At 39.8% G+C, this 17,966-nt stretch overlaps 1 protein-coding gene across 9 annotated transcripts in view; it reads left to right on the top strand.

Moving 5' to 3' along the window:
* STARD13 (StAR related lipid transfer domain containing 13) overlaps positions 1–17,966 on the top strand; it is a 391,062-nt gene that overhangs the window by 195,371 nt on the left and 177,725 nt on the right. For 2 of the 9 annotated variants that reach the window (XM_082365305.1, XM_082365303.1), the window contains exon 1: positions 15,605–15,679. The exons of 6 other annotated variants lie outside the window; for them this stretch is intronic. Coding sequence is in view for 1 of the 3 variants with exons in the window: in XM_082365300.1 (XP_082221426.1) it covers positions 15,511–15,679 (169 nt within the window). In the remaining 2 variants the exon portion in view is untranslated. Of the gene's footprint in view, positions 1–8,738; positions 15,680–17,966 lie in introns of those variants that run through there. One more of the 9 variants, XM_082365300.1, reaches the window with a different exon arrangement.

Genomic DNA, 17,966 nt, shown 5'->3' with positions numbered 1-17,966 from the left:
AGATTTGTCTTCCTTCATTTCTCCCTGACAAGTGCCAGATCATAGTGGTAGTTAAATACCAATACTTAATATAATATGCCTTGTGTGACTTCAGGCTCCTTTAGGAATCTGGCCAACAGTTATTGTATCATCTGTCAATCATAAATTCTAGTAATAATATCTTGAGCCCTACTGTGTATAATGACATAGTATAGACTGTATAATGCAAGGTATATATCATTATGCTTTATTTGCAGACGAGGATACTGAAGCTAAGAGATATAAGTGAAGTCTAGGGCCACCTAACCAGTAAGAGTGGCCAAGATTTGAACCTAAGTCTTGCTGGGTCCCAAGCTTTGGTCTTTCTCCTATACCACACTGCCTCTCTGAGGGAGTCACAAGACTGGAAAGAGGAAGGTTCAAAGATGTGCATGGCATATTATGGGCTTCTAGAAATTTTTAATATAAGATCAATAAGAGATAATACAAAGCATCTCCAAATGAAGTACTCTGATTATTTCAGAAATAAGTTTTGTGCTAATGCAGAGGTGAAAGGAAGCTGTGTGTGCAAGAATGGCTTGGAAAGGCTTCCCAAAGAAGGGGGCCTTTGAGTCAGGTCTTGAAAAATGATTAGGAATTGAGGGAGCAAAGAAGGGAGCATAACAGACAGTGGGGACAGAGGTAGAATCACTTTCCTTCCAAACATGAAAAATTTTAAGGCTTTTTCAGGCAATAAGAAGGGCGTCCACCATGACAGACCATTAATACCAGACTGAAGAATTTAGATTTCATCCTTTTATCAGTGGGGGACCTCTCGATGTTTATAAATAATATGTCAGAACTATACTGTAGAAAGAATAATATATCAGAACTATACTTTAGAAGGTAACTCTGGCAACTAGGTATGTGAAAAACTAGAGCTAGAAGAGTCGGGAGGCAGCAAGATAGATGGTTAGTTTCTTCATCTGTAAAATTAGGAAAAAATACTACCTTATAGGGTTGTTTTGAGAATTAGATGAGATACAGTATGTAAAGCACTTAAAATGGTGCCTGGCCCATAGTGTTAAAAAATGTGAGCTATCATGTCAGCTAGGTGTGAAGACGAATTAGCCTAAATTCTGCATTTATTTACACTCAACTTTAGAGTTAGTTCTTCCCTTAAAGAGCCTCTTAGTACAGCGTCAGGCATATTGAATGTCGTCACTGCTAGGTAGTGTGGCAGGTGTCATCATTATTTTCCTCTTTCGCTCTTCCTCCAGGCAGGTGTGATTTTGTGTCATCTTTTCTCTAACTTTACTGTCACAGGGCAGCACAATGACTCTCCTTTGGGTTAATGTTGCTTTGTGGCTTGTATCAATCTTTCCTCCACTAATTCTACCCCAGTTACTACATGAGAAGGCTTCCTGAGCATGCGCTCTGCTTGGAATGAAAGAAGGGCTGCGATTCTGAGAACAATTTTAAAATAAATGGGTGAGTCCAGGTTTTCTAAGAAAAAGAAACTCAGGGTGGAAATTCCCTGCAGAAGAATTTGACTGGGAGTGGCATTTGACATATATCAGCAGCTTTGGGTTTTCATAGGTTAGTCCTGATTTTAAACCAAGACTTAACATACTAAAGTAAAAGGTATACTAGACATCTTTAGTTAGAACAGAGTCCAGTCCGGAAGAGGAGAGAGAGAAAAGATACGGTGTGGGGGAGGAGGGATAAAGTAACAGTCAAGTCACCAGGTCCCCATGCTTCATCCTTACTGAGTAGTCAGATCCCCTTCTGCAGATCACTTCATTTTCTCACATACAGAGTGAAAATACCATCTGTGTATATGCCTTTCATCCAGCATTCCATTCTGCCAAAATTTATTATCTACTCCTGTGGGCCAGGCACTAGGCTAAGTGCTGTGATACAATAATGAGCAGAAATACACATAGTTCCTGCCTTCAAAGAATGTACAGACTAGGGGCATAGACAGATATTAATCAAATAATCTCCCCCCCCGCAAATATTATAATGCAGCTATGTCAGAAGCTACAAGGGAGAAGTACAGGTGCTACATAGGGCGACAGGAAAAGTGTCCTTGAGGGAAGGAGTGTTGAGCAGTGGTTGCTTATGCCACGCTGGGGGTAATTGGTGTTATAGCCCAAGAAGAGGGAACTGCGTGTTCCAATGCCTTGGAAAGAAGGCCAATGTCCTGGGAACACAGAGCAAGAAGGAGGATGTGACTATTAAGGCTGCAAGAGCAACTGGGGGGAAAACCAAGCCAGGCCTGGCAGGTCTTTTCAAAGGATTGTCTTAAAGGTTGTTGCCATCATCAAGTGAAACAAAGAGCCTAAATTTATAATTTAAAATCTTTAAAAATTATAAAATTCTGAACAAATGGAAGACAATTTAATTATAATCATGAGTATTGTGTCTCTGAGTTATACTAAGAGAATTGTACCAAATATCATTATATAGCTTACAATAAGCATTTATTCTACTCATGGAATCAAAGAACAAAGTTTGGCTGTATAATGGGTCATAAAATCCTCTCCAAAGAAAAGTCTAGGCCTCCACGCATTTGGTACATATAATGTTGCTGATTTCAGAGAATCATAAACTCTTAGTCTGGACCTTCCTCGCTAACCTATGACATTTCCAGTACACTGAAACTGAGATCCTCTAAGGATGAGGACCTCCTAGCTATCAAAGGCAACCTATTCTATCTTTGTACTTTGAACTTGCTTCAATTTTCTCAGTAATATTTTGGGTCAAAACCTGTAAAATAAGAGCAAGGGGGTGGGGGGATGCTAATCTCACAGTGCGCCAAGCGCTTCATATCCATAATCTAACTTAACCCTCACAAAAGCCTTATGAGGCCTAACCTCAGTTTTATAGATGAGAAAACTTAGATGCAGAAAATTGAGCTAATTTTTATTTGTCCAAGCCCATGTAGTAAATAAGTAGCAGAGCCTGACTATGAATACAAGCTGACTTGACTCCAAAGCCACAGTTCTAAGTGTTCTAGAACTATATTTTAGAGCCACTTAAAAAATATTTTGATAGTTACATCATCTTTTGAAAATCTGATGAAATCCAAAGACCTATGCTCTAAAAAGGTGAAAATATGCACAACATTTTGCAAACAGCTTCAGTCTTGGAGACTCACAGATCATAAGGAAATATACCCATGCTATTGTATTTGTTGGTTACCACATTAGCTTCATTAGGACAGAGATCGCTGTCTGTCTTAATCATTGATGCATTCCCAGCACTAAGAATGTTGCCTGGCACAGAGCAGGAGTTCAAAAAACAGTTCATGAATAAAATTGATTCCAAATGCTTGGGCCCATTCACCTAAATTACTTAGAGCAGGAGGATAAAAATACAGTATGGAGGGGCTGTCTTGGTGCAAAATTCAAGAGAACCACAGAATGACTTCCAAACCCTGATTGTGGACCCCAAGGGACCTTCTGAGTCCAGATTTGAGAAATTATAGGCCAAATTTGTTTTGTTTTGCTTTTTAACTTTAAAATCACTTTCTCTTCCTCTACTCTCAGAAAATGATATTGTCTTTAATAGTTTCTTTTTAAATTAGAATTTGAAGTACACTAGTAAAAATAGCCCTTCTGAGTAAGTTTTCAGGAAGTATTTGGATAAAAGTGCATACACCACTTTATCTGAATGATTCCTAGTGTCACCACTATATTATTTAAATGGATTTTGCTTGTTGTTGGGGAAGTGAGAACTTTAATATGCTTATGTATATCTCTAAAGCTGAAGTAAATATCAGCTCTTGGTAAATAACTGTAAGGATATTTTATGTTATTTCTCTCAGGTTTTAAAATAGCTGAAAAGATAGTTTCCTATACCTAGAGATTCGGTCTGTGCAGTTGGTAGTTCTTAGCACTCCTATTGAATCTTGCCCAAAAGGCAGCATTCAAGAAGTATGATACAAAATCTTTTTTCAACTAGTTTTTCTTGGTTCAAATGAACTGATAATCATATATACTTGCTTCCCTTATGTGTATACAAGGTAAGTAATATATACATATAAACCCATGTACATGAGGAAAGGGAAACCTTAAGAGACTAAAACAGTCAGTAAGTGGTAGAGCTGGGATGCTATTTGGTGCTTTGCAACAGGAGAGAAATATGATGAAAGTGGTATCCTGAGAAGCTAAACGTTCTGTGGTGTTCAGGATAGATGGTATTCAGGAGGCAGGGTTAGACAGGGACACAAGTTGGACTGTCAGAATCATCTAGGCAAGAGGGCTGGTCCCTAAGTTGGACTGTCAGAATCATCTAGGCAAGAGGGCTGGTCCCTACGTGGTGGAGGCAATAACACAAGAAGGAATGGATGTGAGAGACATTTTGAAAAGGAAATCATAGATTTTTTTTGTTTGTTTGCTCTCTTTTTCTCTTTCTCTTTTGAACACTGAGGTTTTGCCTAGTACTGTGGGAGGCACTAAGGAAGTTCAAGCCGTGTTAGACAGTATGCAGATTTTTCTTGTCTCTGTCTGACATCTGTGAGACACAGAGGCAGCTGGAAGTAAGGTTAAGTCTGAAGTTTCTTCTCCACACTTCGTGACGTGAATCGTTGGTTAGGCTTGATCCCCTTATTATAAAAGCAATATAATTAGTCATGTGATAGAATATTTGGAAAATGGAAATTTAAAAGAAATCATCCAAATTCCACCATCCTAAAAATGGTCATAATTATCTTTTTGGTGTGTTTTCTTCTAATCTTTTTTTACTATGCATTAAAAAAAATTTTTTTAATTGTAATCGTAGTATATACCACAACATTTTGTGCCCTACATTTTTGATCTGCAACAGTACACTGATTGATTAACAGAATGCCGTGGGACTAGACTTTCTAAGGTAAAACATACTGAGAAACAAACCAAGGCCAAGGACAGCCCTTGAGACCCCCAAAGTCAGGGAATGAAAGAGGGTATTTTAAGTTCATCAAAGACTGAGAGTAGCTTTTGATATGTTCTAGCCTTCTGTGCAGCAAACAAATTTTTGGTGCTTAGTATTTTCCTGTGATTGATTAGTGTTGAGTCATCTTGGTGGGGCAGCATAAGGAGAAGGTAGCCATGCCTGGCTACCTCTGTTGTACTCGGTCTGTTTAAACAGGTTTGTGTCATAAGACACAGTGTTATTATGATGTGCTCTCAGAGGTTGGCCAGAGGCCACTGTGTGCTTTGTTAAACATCAAGCTCTGGAGAAATAATAACATGAGAAATCTCAGGACAGCCTCTATATATTTGTACACATACATATATTCTCTAACAGAAAAGAACACCCCCTCCTACCCCCAGAAAGGCCGTACAAAACAGGTATAAAAGCTAAGCAATGCCCTTTTCTTCCCTTGATTCAAAGGAGCACCAGTATAAGGAAACTTCAAGGGAAGCTACTATTGATATAGGTTTAGAAACCTGCTTTGCTTTTAAAAGTAGAATTGTACCGGGACTTCCCGGGCGCAGTGGTTAAGAATCCACCTGCCAATGCAGGGGACACTGGTTCGAGCCCTGGTCCAGGCAGATCCCACATGCCATGAAGCAACTAAGCCCGTGTGCCACAACTACTGAGCTCTAGAGCCCACGAGCCACAACTACTGAGCCCGCATGCCAGAACTGTTGAAGCCCGGGCACCCAGACCCTGTGCTCCGCAACAAGAGAAGCCACTTCAATGAGAAGCCCGCACACCATAAGGAAGAGTAGCCCCCACTCGCCACAACTAGAGAAAGCCCATGCTTAGGAATGAAGACCCAATGCAGCCAAAAATAAATAAATTAATTTTTTTTTAAAAAGTAGAATTGTACCAATTTTGAAAGATGATTAGACAAAGGGTAACTTGTTTCCCAAAGCCAGAGTACCATCTGATGGGTAGATTCAGGACTTCATACTGTTGCTGCCTTCCCCGGCAGATCCCTCTTCCTTCTGCCCAAGCCTGTAACTCCTGAATTCAGTTTGCCTCTTAGTTCTTTACCATTATCCATCATAGTCCTTCTTCTAAAAGGACTATTACCTCCAGGAAATAGCCGCAGCAGAGAGGTATCCCCTGAATTTAGAGCTTCGGTGGAGACAAGGGGACAAGAGTCAAGAGGAATATTGATGGAAAGGTGTGTCCTTCCAACTTGAGTCTTAGAATCTGAGAGTCTCTATGATGCAGCAATTTGGGATACTAATCTCTCAATAACTGGAGAAGGGTGTCTAGCATAGGAAATTATTTATGCATTTTTTTTCTCTTCATGGGCCTTTTCCCCCCAATATCGTCTTTCCCTCCTTCTCTCCCAGCTCTGCATCTCACCCAGCTCTGCATCTCGCCAGCCTCAGCACTACTTTTTCTGCTGTGTGTGTGAGTCTACTCTTGTTCCGATTTAGCTGACCCTACTGTGCTCCCGCAGGCACCCTCTGAGCACCTCTGTTGTAGCACCTGTAATGCAGCCCTGTAATTGTAACTACCCTCAACTTTTCCTATTATAAATCATAGTGTTGAGAAGGGGGGCAGTGTCTTATTCATCTTTGTACATTTGGTGCCTGGCACGAAATATACGTTAGAAATATTTCACTAAGAAATGGTGAAAGAAGTTGTAACATGAGTTAATTAGTGGCTTTGTTTCTATTTATGCCAAACAAGATACCAGCAAAAAAATCATATTTTAATTATACCAGAAGCACCTTTGGTTAAATCATTCTTCCCAACCTAAAAGAGGTCCCTCCTCTTGTTGCCCAGCCATAAGCACTGAAATTTGTCTTCCCAATCACCTCCAAGTTCCATTGATACCAATATCTAGGGCTCTAGAGAGCTATGTTGCTACCTTCTCAAATTCTTAGTGCTTCTCTCCGTATGGGATGTGTTCTAATGTCATTCCTCCTCCTGGCACCACTTTCCGTTCTTTAAAATATAGATTAATGGTCTTATGTTAGGAATAAAGAGGGAAAACAGTCTATCATATTCTTAGTGTACTGAGCTGAATTTATCCAAGAAGGCATATGTGGTTTAACTATATAAACAGTGCAATTGCATTATTATTATTATTATTTTTTAATTTATTTATTTTTGGCTGTGTTGGGTCTTCGTTTCTGTGCGAGGGCTTTCTCTAGTTGTGGCAAGCAGGGGCCTCTCTTCATCACGGTGCGCAGGCCTCTCACTATTGTGGCCTCTCTTGTTGCGGAGCACAGGCTCCAGACGCGCAGGCTCAGTAGTTGTGGTTCACGGGCCCATTTGCTCCGCGGCATGTGGGATCTTCCCAGACCAGGGCTCGAACCCGTGTCCCCTGCATTGGCAGGCGGATTCTCAACCACTGCACCACCAGGGAAGCCCGCAATTGCATTATTAATCCTGCAGTCTTATTCCTCTTCAGTTTGTGGGCCATGGTTATTTCCAAACTTTACTTAGTACATAACTGTTGCATGACACCAGGTGGGAAGCAATTATATATAAAAATGGACACTGGATCCAGGGCAGCAGGTCATTGTACAATTATTTTTTCTTTTCTTTTTTTTTTTGTGGTGAAAGTACTGCATTTATTGCAGGGCACCAATCAAGGAGAATGGGTGGGTCATGCTCAAAAGACCTGACCTCCTTTGTGTTCAGGTTTCAGGGAAGGGTTTTTAAAGGCAACATTAGAAGTGAGTGTTGCAGGGTGCCAGATCAGCTCATGGACATTCTTCTGACTGATTGGTGATGAGGTAACAGAATGATATTTTAGGAATCTCAGTCATCAACCTTCTGGTTCCAGCATACCATCTTAATAATGGTGTGCCTTTCAATGGGCAGTCTCAAACATTTACAAAACAGATACTTTGGAGCATCAATAAAGAATTTCCCAAAGGATTCATCATAGGATTTCTTTAATGAGCAAGTTTCCCTTTCATATTCAAATTATAATTTGAGTCAACATAAAGAAAATATCTTCACTGTTGTTCAAGACAGAGAAGGAGATTATAGAATCAAATCTGATGCAGATGAGGATAAGCCTCTAATAAGTCTCTAAGAACAGACAAATTCCACCTAAGGGACTGAAAGATCCTGTCTAATAATCTAAGCAATTCTTTAAAAAAAAGAAAAGAAACACCCCAAACTAGCAATTACATTTATTTTCTATCAGGGCAAAAATATATAGGTTCTAGAAATACCAGACAATAAATTAATAAATTAATTTAAATCTCTCCAGAAAATTTTTTAAAGAATTATTAAAAGATGTTTATGAGCATGAAGTTGGGTTGATAACCCAGATGCAGAATGGGTCCATGAAGAACACTTGGCCCAATGGTGTTCAACTTTTTAATTGAAGGCACAACAGGCATGCATAAAAATTTGAGGCTGATTCAAAGCTAAGGAAGATAGATTAATTTTTTTTATGCCCTTCAGCCTCTCTCTGTAGAGAAAGGGTTGCTCATTTCCTCCAGGCTCCCTATTTTCACAATGAACTTGTGAAAATTAAACTGTCCTCTGTTTGATGCTCAAAGGATATACTTTTGCCCCTAAACAACAAAGCAAAATATGTGCATTTCAGGCTCCTTTTGGAGGAAAAAACCTTGAATCATCTTCTGTCCAATCCTTGTCCAATCCAAGTTGTTGTTGTAGCAACAGCATATTGCCTAACATATATGCATTCACTCCTCTAGGCATTCTAAATTTTATCCTTGGAAAAATTCAGATCATCGTTTATTCAATTTTTTACTCAATCATTTATTTAATCAACCGCTATTGATTTCCTCCTATGTGCTAGGCCTTGTGGTGGGCACATAGAATGTGCATGAAATAAACCTGGTCCAGACACGACAGTCTACCGGGAAGGTAAGGCAACGTATAGGTTACCTAGCAAATAAATAGGTAAATACAAATTTAGAAAGCGCTATAGAGCCAACACATGGGGTGCTGCTTCCGCTTAGGTAAAGTGAACAGGATGGCCCATCTGAGACTGCATGACTTAAGATGATGCTTGAAAGCTGAGAAGGAGCCAGCTATGGGAAGGGCTCCGTGAAGAGCATTCCAGGCTGAGGAGTAGCATGTAGAAAGAAGACTCTAAGGCAGCCAAGTCTAGAGAAAGCTAGTGAGGAGACTGTGATGAGGTGGGAGGGGTGAGCTGGGAATAGATCACGCAGGACCCCGTGGGCCAAGTAAGAAGTCTGGATTTTTTTCCAGGTGCAATAGAAAACTTGGAGTATTTTAAGCAGGGAAGTGATACGATTCAGCACATAGTTTAAAAGATCACAGAGACTAGCATACTCAAACCATGTTTTCTGAGGTGCCCTCCTAGAATTAATTTTCCTGTATAGTGCTTTGTTATCATACTATTGTGGACACTGAAGTGTCAGTTAAGAAACCATGGACTAAGGTTTGTTAACCATATCCAATATCGTTGAGGATGCTGATTCTTTGTGAGGACCCAGGAATATTTTCCCTGGGGGTCTCAGTATCTGGTGATGTGTGTTTATCTTGAATCACTGCTTTGTTTTTATCTTATGAATATGTTAAATCTCGTAATTGATCTTGTTTCCCTTTTGGCTTGTCTGTTAGGAATCTTAAGCCACATTTTCAGCCACCTCCTGCAAATATACAGGGTTGTGTGGCTTGTATGTCTGTGAACTTGGCTTTCTTATGTCTCCACCTTTCCTTTACCTTTTTCCAAACACACTTAACTGTTTATTTTATACTTTTATAATGGAGGTATTTTCATTAGCTACCTTAAAGAACAAGGCAGAATTAAATAGTTGGAGGAGAAAATCAGGAATTAAAAATATCTTAATAAGTTTAAAGACCTGTTCTTAAGTTTGAAAGCTCATTTGTTAAGTACAGGATAGAGAACACTCATTTAACACAGATTTTATGAAGACACAGAAACACCACATAGAACTGACTCTAACACAGTCTGAGGTAATGGAGATAGCCTCCCACACAGCACTTAACATTGGTGTAATGGTGAGTTTTCTTTCTGTCTTCCCTGGCACTGTCCCTTGAGGCAAGGACCACATCGCATTCACCATTATATCTTTCATACTTACTGCAGTGCTGTGCAGGCATTCAATTACTTAATTCAAATTAATACCATGCTGAATTAACGATAGAGTAAATATAGATTAAAAAAATAAAACCGCTCATTATCTCAGACTGAATCAGCAAGAGTGCAATCCCTTGAGTTCAGGAGGTACCCACACACTATGCCATATACTACTGTGTTTGGCCATGTCTAGAGCTCTAAGTTTAGGGTAGGAGCAATATTTTTAAAGAGACACTGACAGACTGGAGCAGATCCAAAAGACAGCAATCAGCTTGCTGAATAGTTAGAAGTTGTGTGGTTTGATGGGAAGGAATGTTTAGCCTGTGAAAGCAGATTCTTATAAGGGACAGGTTGGCTTTCTAAAAATGTCTGAAGAACAAGCATATGGAAGAAGGAATAGATTTGTCCTAATTCCAAATGACAGAATTAGAGCCAATGGATGGAAATTATAAGGAAAAACTTTCTTAAACAGCTTGTAGTCCTCAGTGAGATAATATACTTCACATATGTTGGGTAAAGCATTCATTAATTGATCTGACTGTGACTTGTATAATAGGTGAGTGGTTGGATTAGAAGATGTTTAATATCCTTTCCAAATCCAAGATGTAAAAACTTTATGCCCATAATAGTTGCAATGAACAATTGGATTGCTTATTAGCATGTAACAAGCTGATCTAATTAATGTGCCACATAACCACTATTTACAGGTATTAACATGACTGTTAATACTAAAGGTTTTGCCTTAGTCATGAAAATGTTTCCACAGGCAATAGGTTTTGACAGGGTGAGAGAGTAGGAAATCACACAGTTCCAGATCTTTGAAACAACTTAAAAAAGTGAAAGAATTTTGGTTTGGCTGCAATGGATGGGTATGGGCAAAGAGCCCAGGACAAGTCAGACCAGATCGCTGGCCATATGAACTGGAGCTGATGGTTGGCTATGGTCCCCAGGGGATGGAATGAGGGCAGAGAATGCGCTCTCAGAGGCCTGCAAAGGTGAAGTTAACTAAAGAGAGTAGCAAGGGCCGAGAGGCAAAAAAACAAAATCTATTACCACTCACAAGTCTTTGCAGTAGGATCTGGACTCCAAGTGGGAGACACGGCCTAGAGGTGGAGAAACTGAGTCAGAAGAGAATCCACTCTGAAACCTTTTGTGGAGGGTCCTGGTCACGGCTGCGAATGTTAGTATTCTTGGCTCGCCTGCATTGGTCCTTGGGCATGTGGTGTATGCATGTTGAAAAGGTTTATTGACAAAGAACGGGGCACATACACCACAAATCAATCAGTAGAGATTCTGAAAATGAGCTTCAGAGCCCACAGGAAGGCTTTGACATTGACCCACAACCTTTGGATTCAAGTAATTTAAAAGCAGCCCTCCAGATCAGTTCTGCTTTTTTTCTACCGACCACTTGTATCTCAAACATTTTCCTACTTGGCAGAACTACCTTGGCTCCCTCTGAACAGGCTGACGAGGAGGCTGGAATGTGTGTGAAGGAATAGAAGGAGCAGCAGACAGATGAAAGCACAGTGAGCCATTCCTGGCTTCTGTGAAAGCGCTCCTTGCTTTCTGCCATGTGTACACAAAATTCCATCGAGCGCTGATCTGGGATCATCTATCAAAAGACTTAAAAATTTTAAATACCAAAAGTTTTGTTTAGAGGTCAAATTTCAGAGTTTTGACTGTATTTGGAGTGTTTGCATTAGGAAGAAATGCCACGGAAGAGGCCAGGCAATACGCAGAGTTAGCCTTGAGGATGAGCAGAAAGCAGAGGACAGTCTACCCTTCGAAAAAGGAGTTGTTAAACAAAGAGGTGGTCAGGCTGCCTCTTCACTTCAGGATTGGGGAAGGGATGGGTGGGTCTCCAGTTCTTGGTCTTTGGTTACTCCAGAGAGGGCCCATGGTTCTCACTGGTTAGTTAAAGGCTCTGGGCTATGTACCTTACTCTAAAGACACCTCGATCTCAACCACCACAAGAATTTAGTCATCCTATACCTATATTTCCACCCCGCTATCACACACAATTAAATAGGATTAAGATGATTTTCAGTACATTCTTCTGAAAATTTGCTCCCTTATCCAATTTCCCCAGCCCCATTTTAGTGCCACAGTTTTTCCTTCCCCGTCCCTCACGTGTAACAGTGGAAAGAGTTAAAATATCATCAGCTTGGAGATACACAGAGGCTCTGCACTTGGTTGCTATATGACCTGGGACATTGCTTCACCTCTGGGAGTCTTAATTTCCTTTTCCACAAAATAGGATAGCACAAAGGGTTGCCGTGGAGATTAATTACACACATGAAATGTAGATAGCATAAGGCTTAGCACTCAGTAGGTGCCTAGCATTGTTAGCCACTCTCCCTTTTCCATTCCCCTGTTCATTGTTCTTGTTGGCTCCCAATATTCATCTGTTTATCCCATCCCTGAAATAGTCTGAGTGAAGATTCTTCTTGATGACCAAATTAGGAGAGAGGAAAAGTAGGTGAAAACTAAAAACTAGTACCATCCATTTTCCTCATTTTTGAAGGAACTGGAACGGAGGAAATCCAGCATCTTGGGTTTTCAGCACTCTCTCCCTCTCTCTGGTTCCTTTGGTCCTCACTCAACTCACCAGTCAAGAGCAAGAGCTCTCTCCATGAGATGCATGGAGGACATTTCAGCCCAGGGAAGATTGTCAGCAGTTTCTTGAATTTACATTTATAACAAGCAGAACAGAACTGCCCACCCAGCCGTGATTCTTCTAACACTGGGACCAAATGATGAAAAAAATTCACTGAAAGGGCTCAGATTTCATAGCAATACATTAGCATAAAACAAGGCAATAATGATGCTAATGAGAAAATAAGCTTACCTATCTGCTTTAAATATGGTATTTTGGACACAAAATGGCAAAACCATGGTGAGTAGTTGCATGGATTTATAGATACTACTACCTTAACCATAAAAAATAAGTTGGACAGGGAAGACAAATATATTGATACATGATCCTTCATAGATCCCTTTATTAAAAATCAGACTGATTTTTAGAAAAATTGGGCTTTACGCTAAATTGTCTTTCTTTTAATTAGGAAATTCAAATTCTTCTTTTTTCTCCCTAATTTACATTCAATTCTTGTTCTTCATTGCCGTCTCCTATGAAATACTATGTTTCATGTTGTTGTATCTGCTTATATATATCAAAGAGTACATATTTATGATCTTGATGTTTTCAGAACAAAACACCTCAGGACTTTCAACATGTTCATGTATTCATTATTATGCAAAAAGGAGGCATGGTGATTTTTTTTTTTTTTTTTTTAAATAGTAACCTGGCCAGGATACAGTGCAGTGCTTCTCAGGAAGAATCATTCCATTTACTTTTAAAATGCAGCCAAGTCAGTGTTAAACTCCAGGGTTGGCACTGGGAATGGTCAGTCTTTCTTTAAGTGTTATCCACAGCTAAAAAGCAACTACATATCATTTCCTGCCTTTTCCTTCCCTTTGCTTGGTTTCCCAGCACATATGCAAAGTTCCCAAGTCCCATGATCCGCTCTTCTTTCTCTCTCTACTCTTCTTCTACACTCTTCCATTGAAAAGTGATAACTGGCAGGTGTTTACGGCAGGGACGTCCCCAACACTGGACTATCAAACTGAAAGCATGTACACAAGGTTGCTGACATCAGCATCTCCATCAGATGGCAGCCAGTGCTGGATCTGAGCTTGGGGATTGGACCTCACAAGCATCTAATACTGCAGTGGAGTGCCAAGCCTGTCTGCCATTCATGCCCAGGCTTCTGGCATACCAGAGTCGCTAGATCTTAGATCCCTTTCACCATCCACAAAAGATCCCCTGGAATAGAAAAACTCTGATCAAATCCTAAATAAAAATGAAAAAGGAACACCCCTTTCCTTTCCTGCATCAACGCTGACTTGAAAACCTGACCCTTACTTACTCTTGCATAATTATCGGAAGAGGCTCACATTTGCCATGAGAGAGAGTACATTCCAGTGTAGGCCCTAGGGATCTTTATTAATGTGCTCATTTACCTAGTAAGATATTTACATGAAATGAGCTGCTTCTCAAAATTGCGAAGTTCCCACAGGGAAAGATGTTAGGACTGACCACCGTTAGCCACAGCAGCAAGAATCGAGGACCTAATTTAAGTCCTGTTGAACTTTCAATTGAAAGTTTTTCATTATTAGGATTCCAAATCCCAGGCCAGGCTATGTTTCAGTTTGAGACAACCAAATATAAGAACTTGGCCTTATGCCTCTTTTTCAAAGAACTTTATTCCCTCAGCCCCAGGTTCAGAATTTGATAACATGTTTTCTATGGACTTTTTTCCTCTTTACATCAAACAATATTAAAGAGAAAAAATAGGGGAAAAATGCTAATTACCCCCATATGTATACTCGGATATGGCCAAGTGGAATTACTCACGTTTTCCTTAAACACACACTGGTCCCCGATCTCCACACATGTGGGCACAGACCCTCCTGCAAAGCCCTCCTCAGTCTCTGCCTGTCAGAATCCTACCCATTTTTTTAAAGCCCACCCAAACGTCTCTTCCTCTGTGTGGCCTGCTCTCGTCACCCCAGTCAAAAATAATATTGCTTCCTCTAATATTGCTCTTGTGTCTTTCTTGAGGCCCCTTTCACATAAGGCCTGTGTTATATGCTTTTGCATAACTTCTCTATTGATCCCGAGCAGCTTGGCAACAGCAGCATTGCATGAATCTGCATCTTTACAATGATTCCTGGCAGTGTCTTAAATGTGAGAGGTACTTCAAAAGTACTTTACTTCTGGGTGACTAAAAATTGGAGAAGTGGTAAATTTAAAGGGGTAGATACTTAACAAATACACTTGTGCTCTTGCCTCTGCCAGTCTCATCTGTGAGAGCTCTCAACTTCCCATGCAGAGGGTCAGGGGCCTGGAGTGTATTTACTCAGGGCCTTAAAGCACTTGAAGTTCACTTTTCACTGGAAAAGCTTTATTTATTTCTTTGTAATGAAGGGTGGTAATTTATGCTAAGCTGTTTATGCTTATTTGAAGTAGTTTTTCATTTAAGTTGTTTCTCACATCCATCTTTTAGCTGCCTTGGAGAAGGCGAGTGTGCTTTCTCTAACCCTTACAACCAGAAAGATTGATTTCCTATGCCCAGGGCTTATTTTTCTTCTGCTGCCTTTCCTCTTCCCTCTCTCTTTTCCTTTGAACTCTTTCAGTGAGTGCTGCTTCTCGGGGCTTAGTCAGCTCAGAGGCAGGGCAGTACTCGCATTGGCTTCCCGCATTGTGTGGGGATCAGAGAGGCTGGACCTGCCTCTCTCCGGGGCTTGGGGCCGACTGTGGACCGTCCCATCTCCTGTCTTCCTCTGATTGGCTCTGCGAGGTCACGTGAGGCCGGGGGTTGGAATTCTGAGTTGTGGCTTTTGGCACTCCTTTTTCTTTTTAAAAATCGCTGGGTCTGCTGAGCTCTGCTGGGCTGGGTGCCTCGCTCTGTGACTGAGACTGAAGGCAGACGGAAACAGCCACAGGGCAGACTGAGGGCAAAAGAAAATCTGCCGGGATGTTCAGTCAGGGACCCAGGAACCCAGCTTCAGGTTGCTACTATCTAAATGCCATGACACCTGAGGGCCAGGAGATGTATTTGCGATTTGATCAGACTGCGAGACGCTCTCCTTACAGGATGAGCCGGATTCTAGCACGCCATCAGCTAGTGACTAAAATTCAACAAGGTGAGTCGCCGGTAGTGGAAGGCTGTTGCTAATTCTGATTTCTGTTGGCTCTCTTTCATGCTAACCCAGTTTTTAAAATTATTGTTTTCACTTTACAACATACGGATTTCTATGCGAAGCTGCGCATACCTTTCAGAAATAACTTCAGGCTGCAGTTTCAAGCAAACAGTGACAGCACTTAGCTGCCACATAACTCAACGTAAAGTCCACAAAAAACTTCACGGTAGGACAGTGAATCATAAATTTCCAAGACTTATGTGTCTCTACAGAATAAATGAGACAGGTTTCCTCAGTATGTATTTTAGGAGCTTTTCATTTTTTAATGTGACAAGTTCCACACACTCTGTCACATTTAAAACTTGGACACTTGTTTATTTAATTAGGAGAGGGGGGGAAACTAACTTCCACCCTGCCTAGATTCTTTAGAACACTCTTAGTGACAGGAGAAAGTTAAAATTCTATTCTTAAGGGCCTTGGGCTGACAACCAGTGTCACATTCTCTGCCTATTTGTACGTTTATGTCAGCAGTTGCCGCTGATTTGTTGATACTGTTTTTCTGGTAAAGGATAAGTGTCTGCTAATGTCAAAGCAAATCTTGTGACAGAAGCACCAGCTTTATAAGGCAGAGAGGAGAGGATATTGATTACAAGTTGCTACGTGTTCCTTTTTATTCTCAGGGGGAAAAAAAAAATCACTAAAACTCATCATTCTCCAAAAATAGTTTAAAACATGCGCTTTATCTTAGGATAGGTTTGTAGAAAGTAGAAAGGTGAACATTCCTAAGAAACTTCTGGTGCCCATTTAAAAGACACACACACATACTACACATGTACAATAAGTTTATGAAGTTTATAACCACCCCCTCCCAGACTTCTAAATAACTAAATTATTATATTGGTGATACATAAGTTGACCAGGATATTCTAGAGCCATTATAAAAATACAATTTCCACTTAAATAAATGAGTTCAAGATTATATTGAATTTTAGAGGGGAAGTTGGGGTTTGTAATCATGAAAAATCTTATTGTAATGTTTCCAAAAGGAACAATATGTATTCTAGTGAGCAGCATTTGATGAGATTGTTTCCTTGGAAATTAGAATTTGTTTTTAAAGGTTCAGGAACTGGTTATGTGTGAAGGATACTGGTCCTACATACCGGTCTGATTTCAGGAAGGATATTATGTCATTCCACAAACTCTGTGTGCATGTCTTGATTGAATAGAAACAAAAGTAATTATTTCCCTGTGGCTTGATTTAAAAATACACTAGGCTTATAATAAAAACCAGCTCCATTTTAGTTTTAGAGATTTCTGACAATGGTGCTTTACCAGACGTCATCATCATTATGGACATAGGGGCTCAGTAAATGTTTGGTGATGATTTGATGATTTGTAGTCTGTACTCTAAATGTTCCTCAGCATGCTTATAAAGTGTATTATGTTAGAAACATTGCATACAAATAGTTTGAAATATCTTTGTAAATCTCCTTAGTTTGAAATATCTTTGTAAATCTCCTTAAATGAATTTGCAATGATTGATTTCATTAAAAATTATGTTCTTTCTGGAACGAAGATTATTTTTCCATTGAGGACTTGTATGAACACATGCATGATCATTGAAAATGTTTTCTGTGTCTATGTTTCATTTTGCCTAATTAGAAAATTTGAGCATACTCACTTTTTTTTATACTGGGCAATGGAATGTTTGAAGCTAATGAATGCCTAAAAATTAAGTGACAGTTAGGATCATAGGGAAGCATGAAAGAATTCCAACAATCCAGTGATTAGGAACTCATTATTTGTTAATAATGAGTTAATAATACAATGCACGATTGTGTCGTAAGACACTGAAAAAGCAGAAGCAAAATGGTTTTACTGGGTTTACTGTATGAGTAGATTGGTTTACTGTAATAGAGAATATTGATTGAGCATTTACAGTGTATCATGCACTGCTCAGAGCACTTTATATATATTCCAATTTATTTTATCCTCAAAAAATAAATTCTTGTAGGTAAGTACTGTTATTATACCCATTTTAAAGGTGAGAAAACAGAAGTACATAGAGTTCAAATAAACTCTCCAAAGTTACATAGTAGGAGCTGGTATTTGAATGTATCTTAGCTAGTGACCATGGTCAATAATACTCCAAACCATTTTTTAGTTTTTATAGTGAGTGTTAAACTACTGAACCTATGGTTGATTTCTGGATTATATAATATTTCAATCTTTTCTACTCAAGATACAGCAATGAACCATGTTACAGAATCACTGTGAGATTTCTGGTCAG

The sequence above is a fragment of the Balaenoptera borealis genome (genome assembly GCF_965194805.1).
Source record: "Balaenoptera borealis genome assembly, chromosome: 18".
NCBI classification, from domain to species: domain Eukaryota; kingdom Metazoa; phylum Chordata; class Mammalia; order Artiodactyla; family Balaenopteridae; genus Balaenoptera; species Balaenoptera borealis.
The sequence above is the reverse complement of the archived record's forward strand: the minus strand, read 5'-3'. Positions and strand labels throughout refer to the sequence as shown.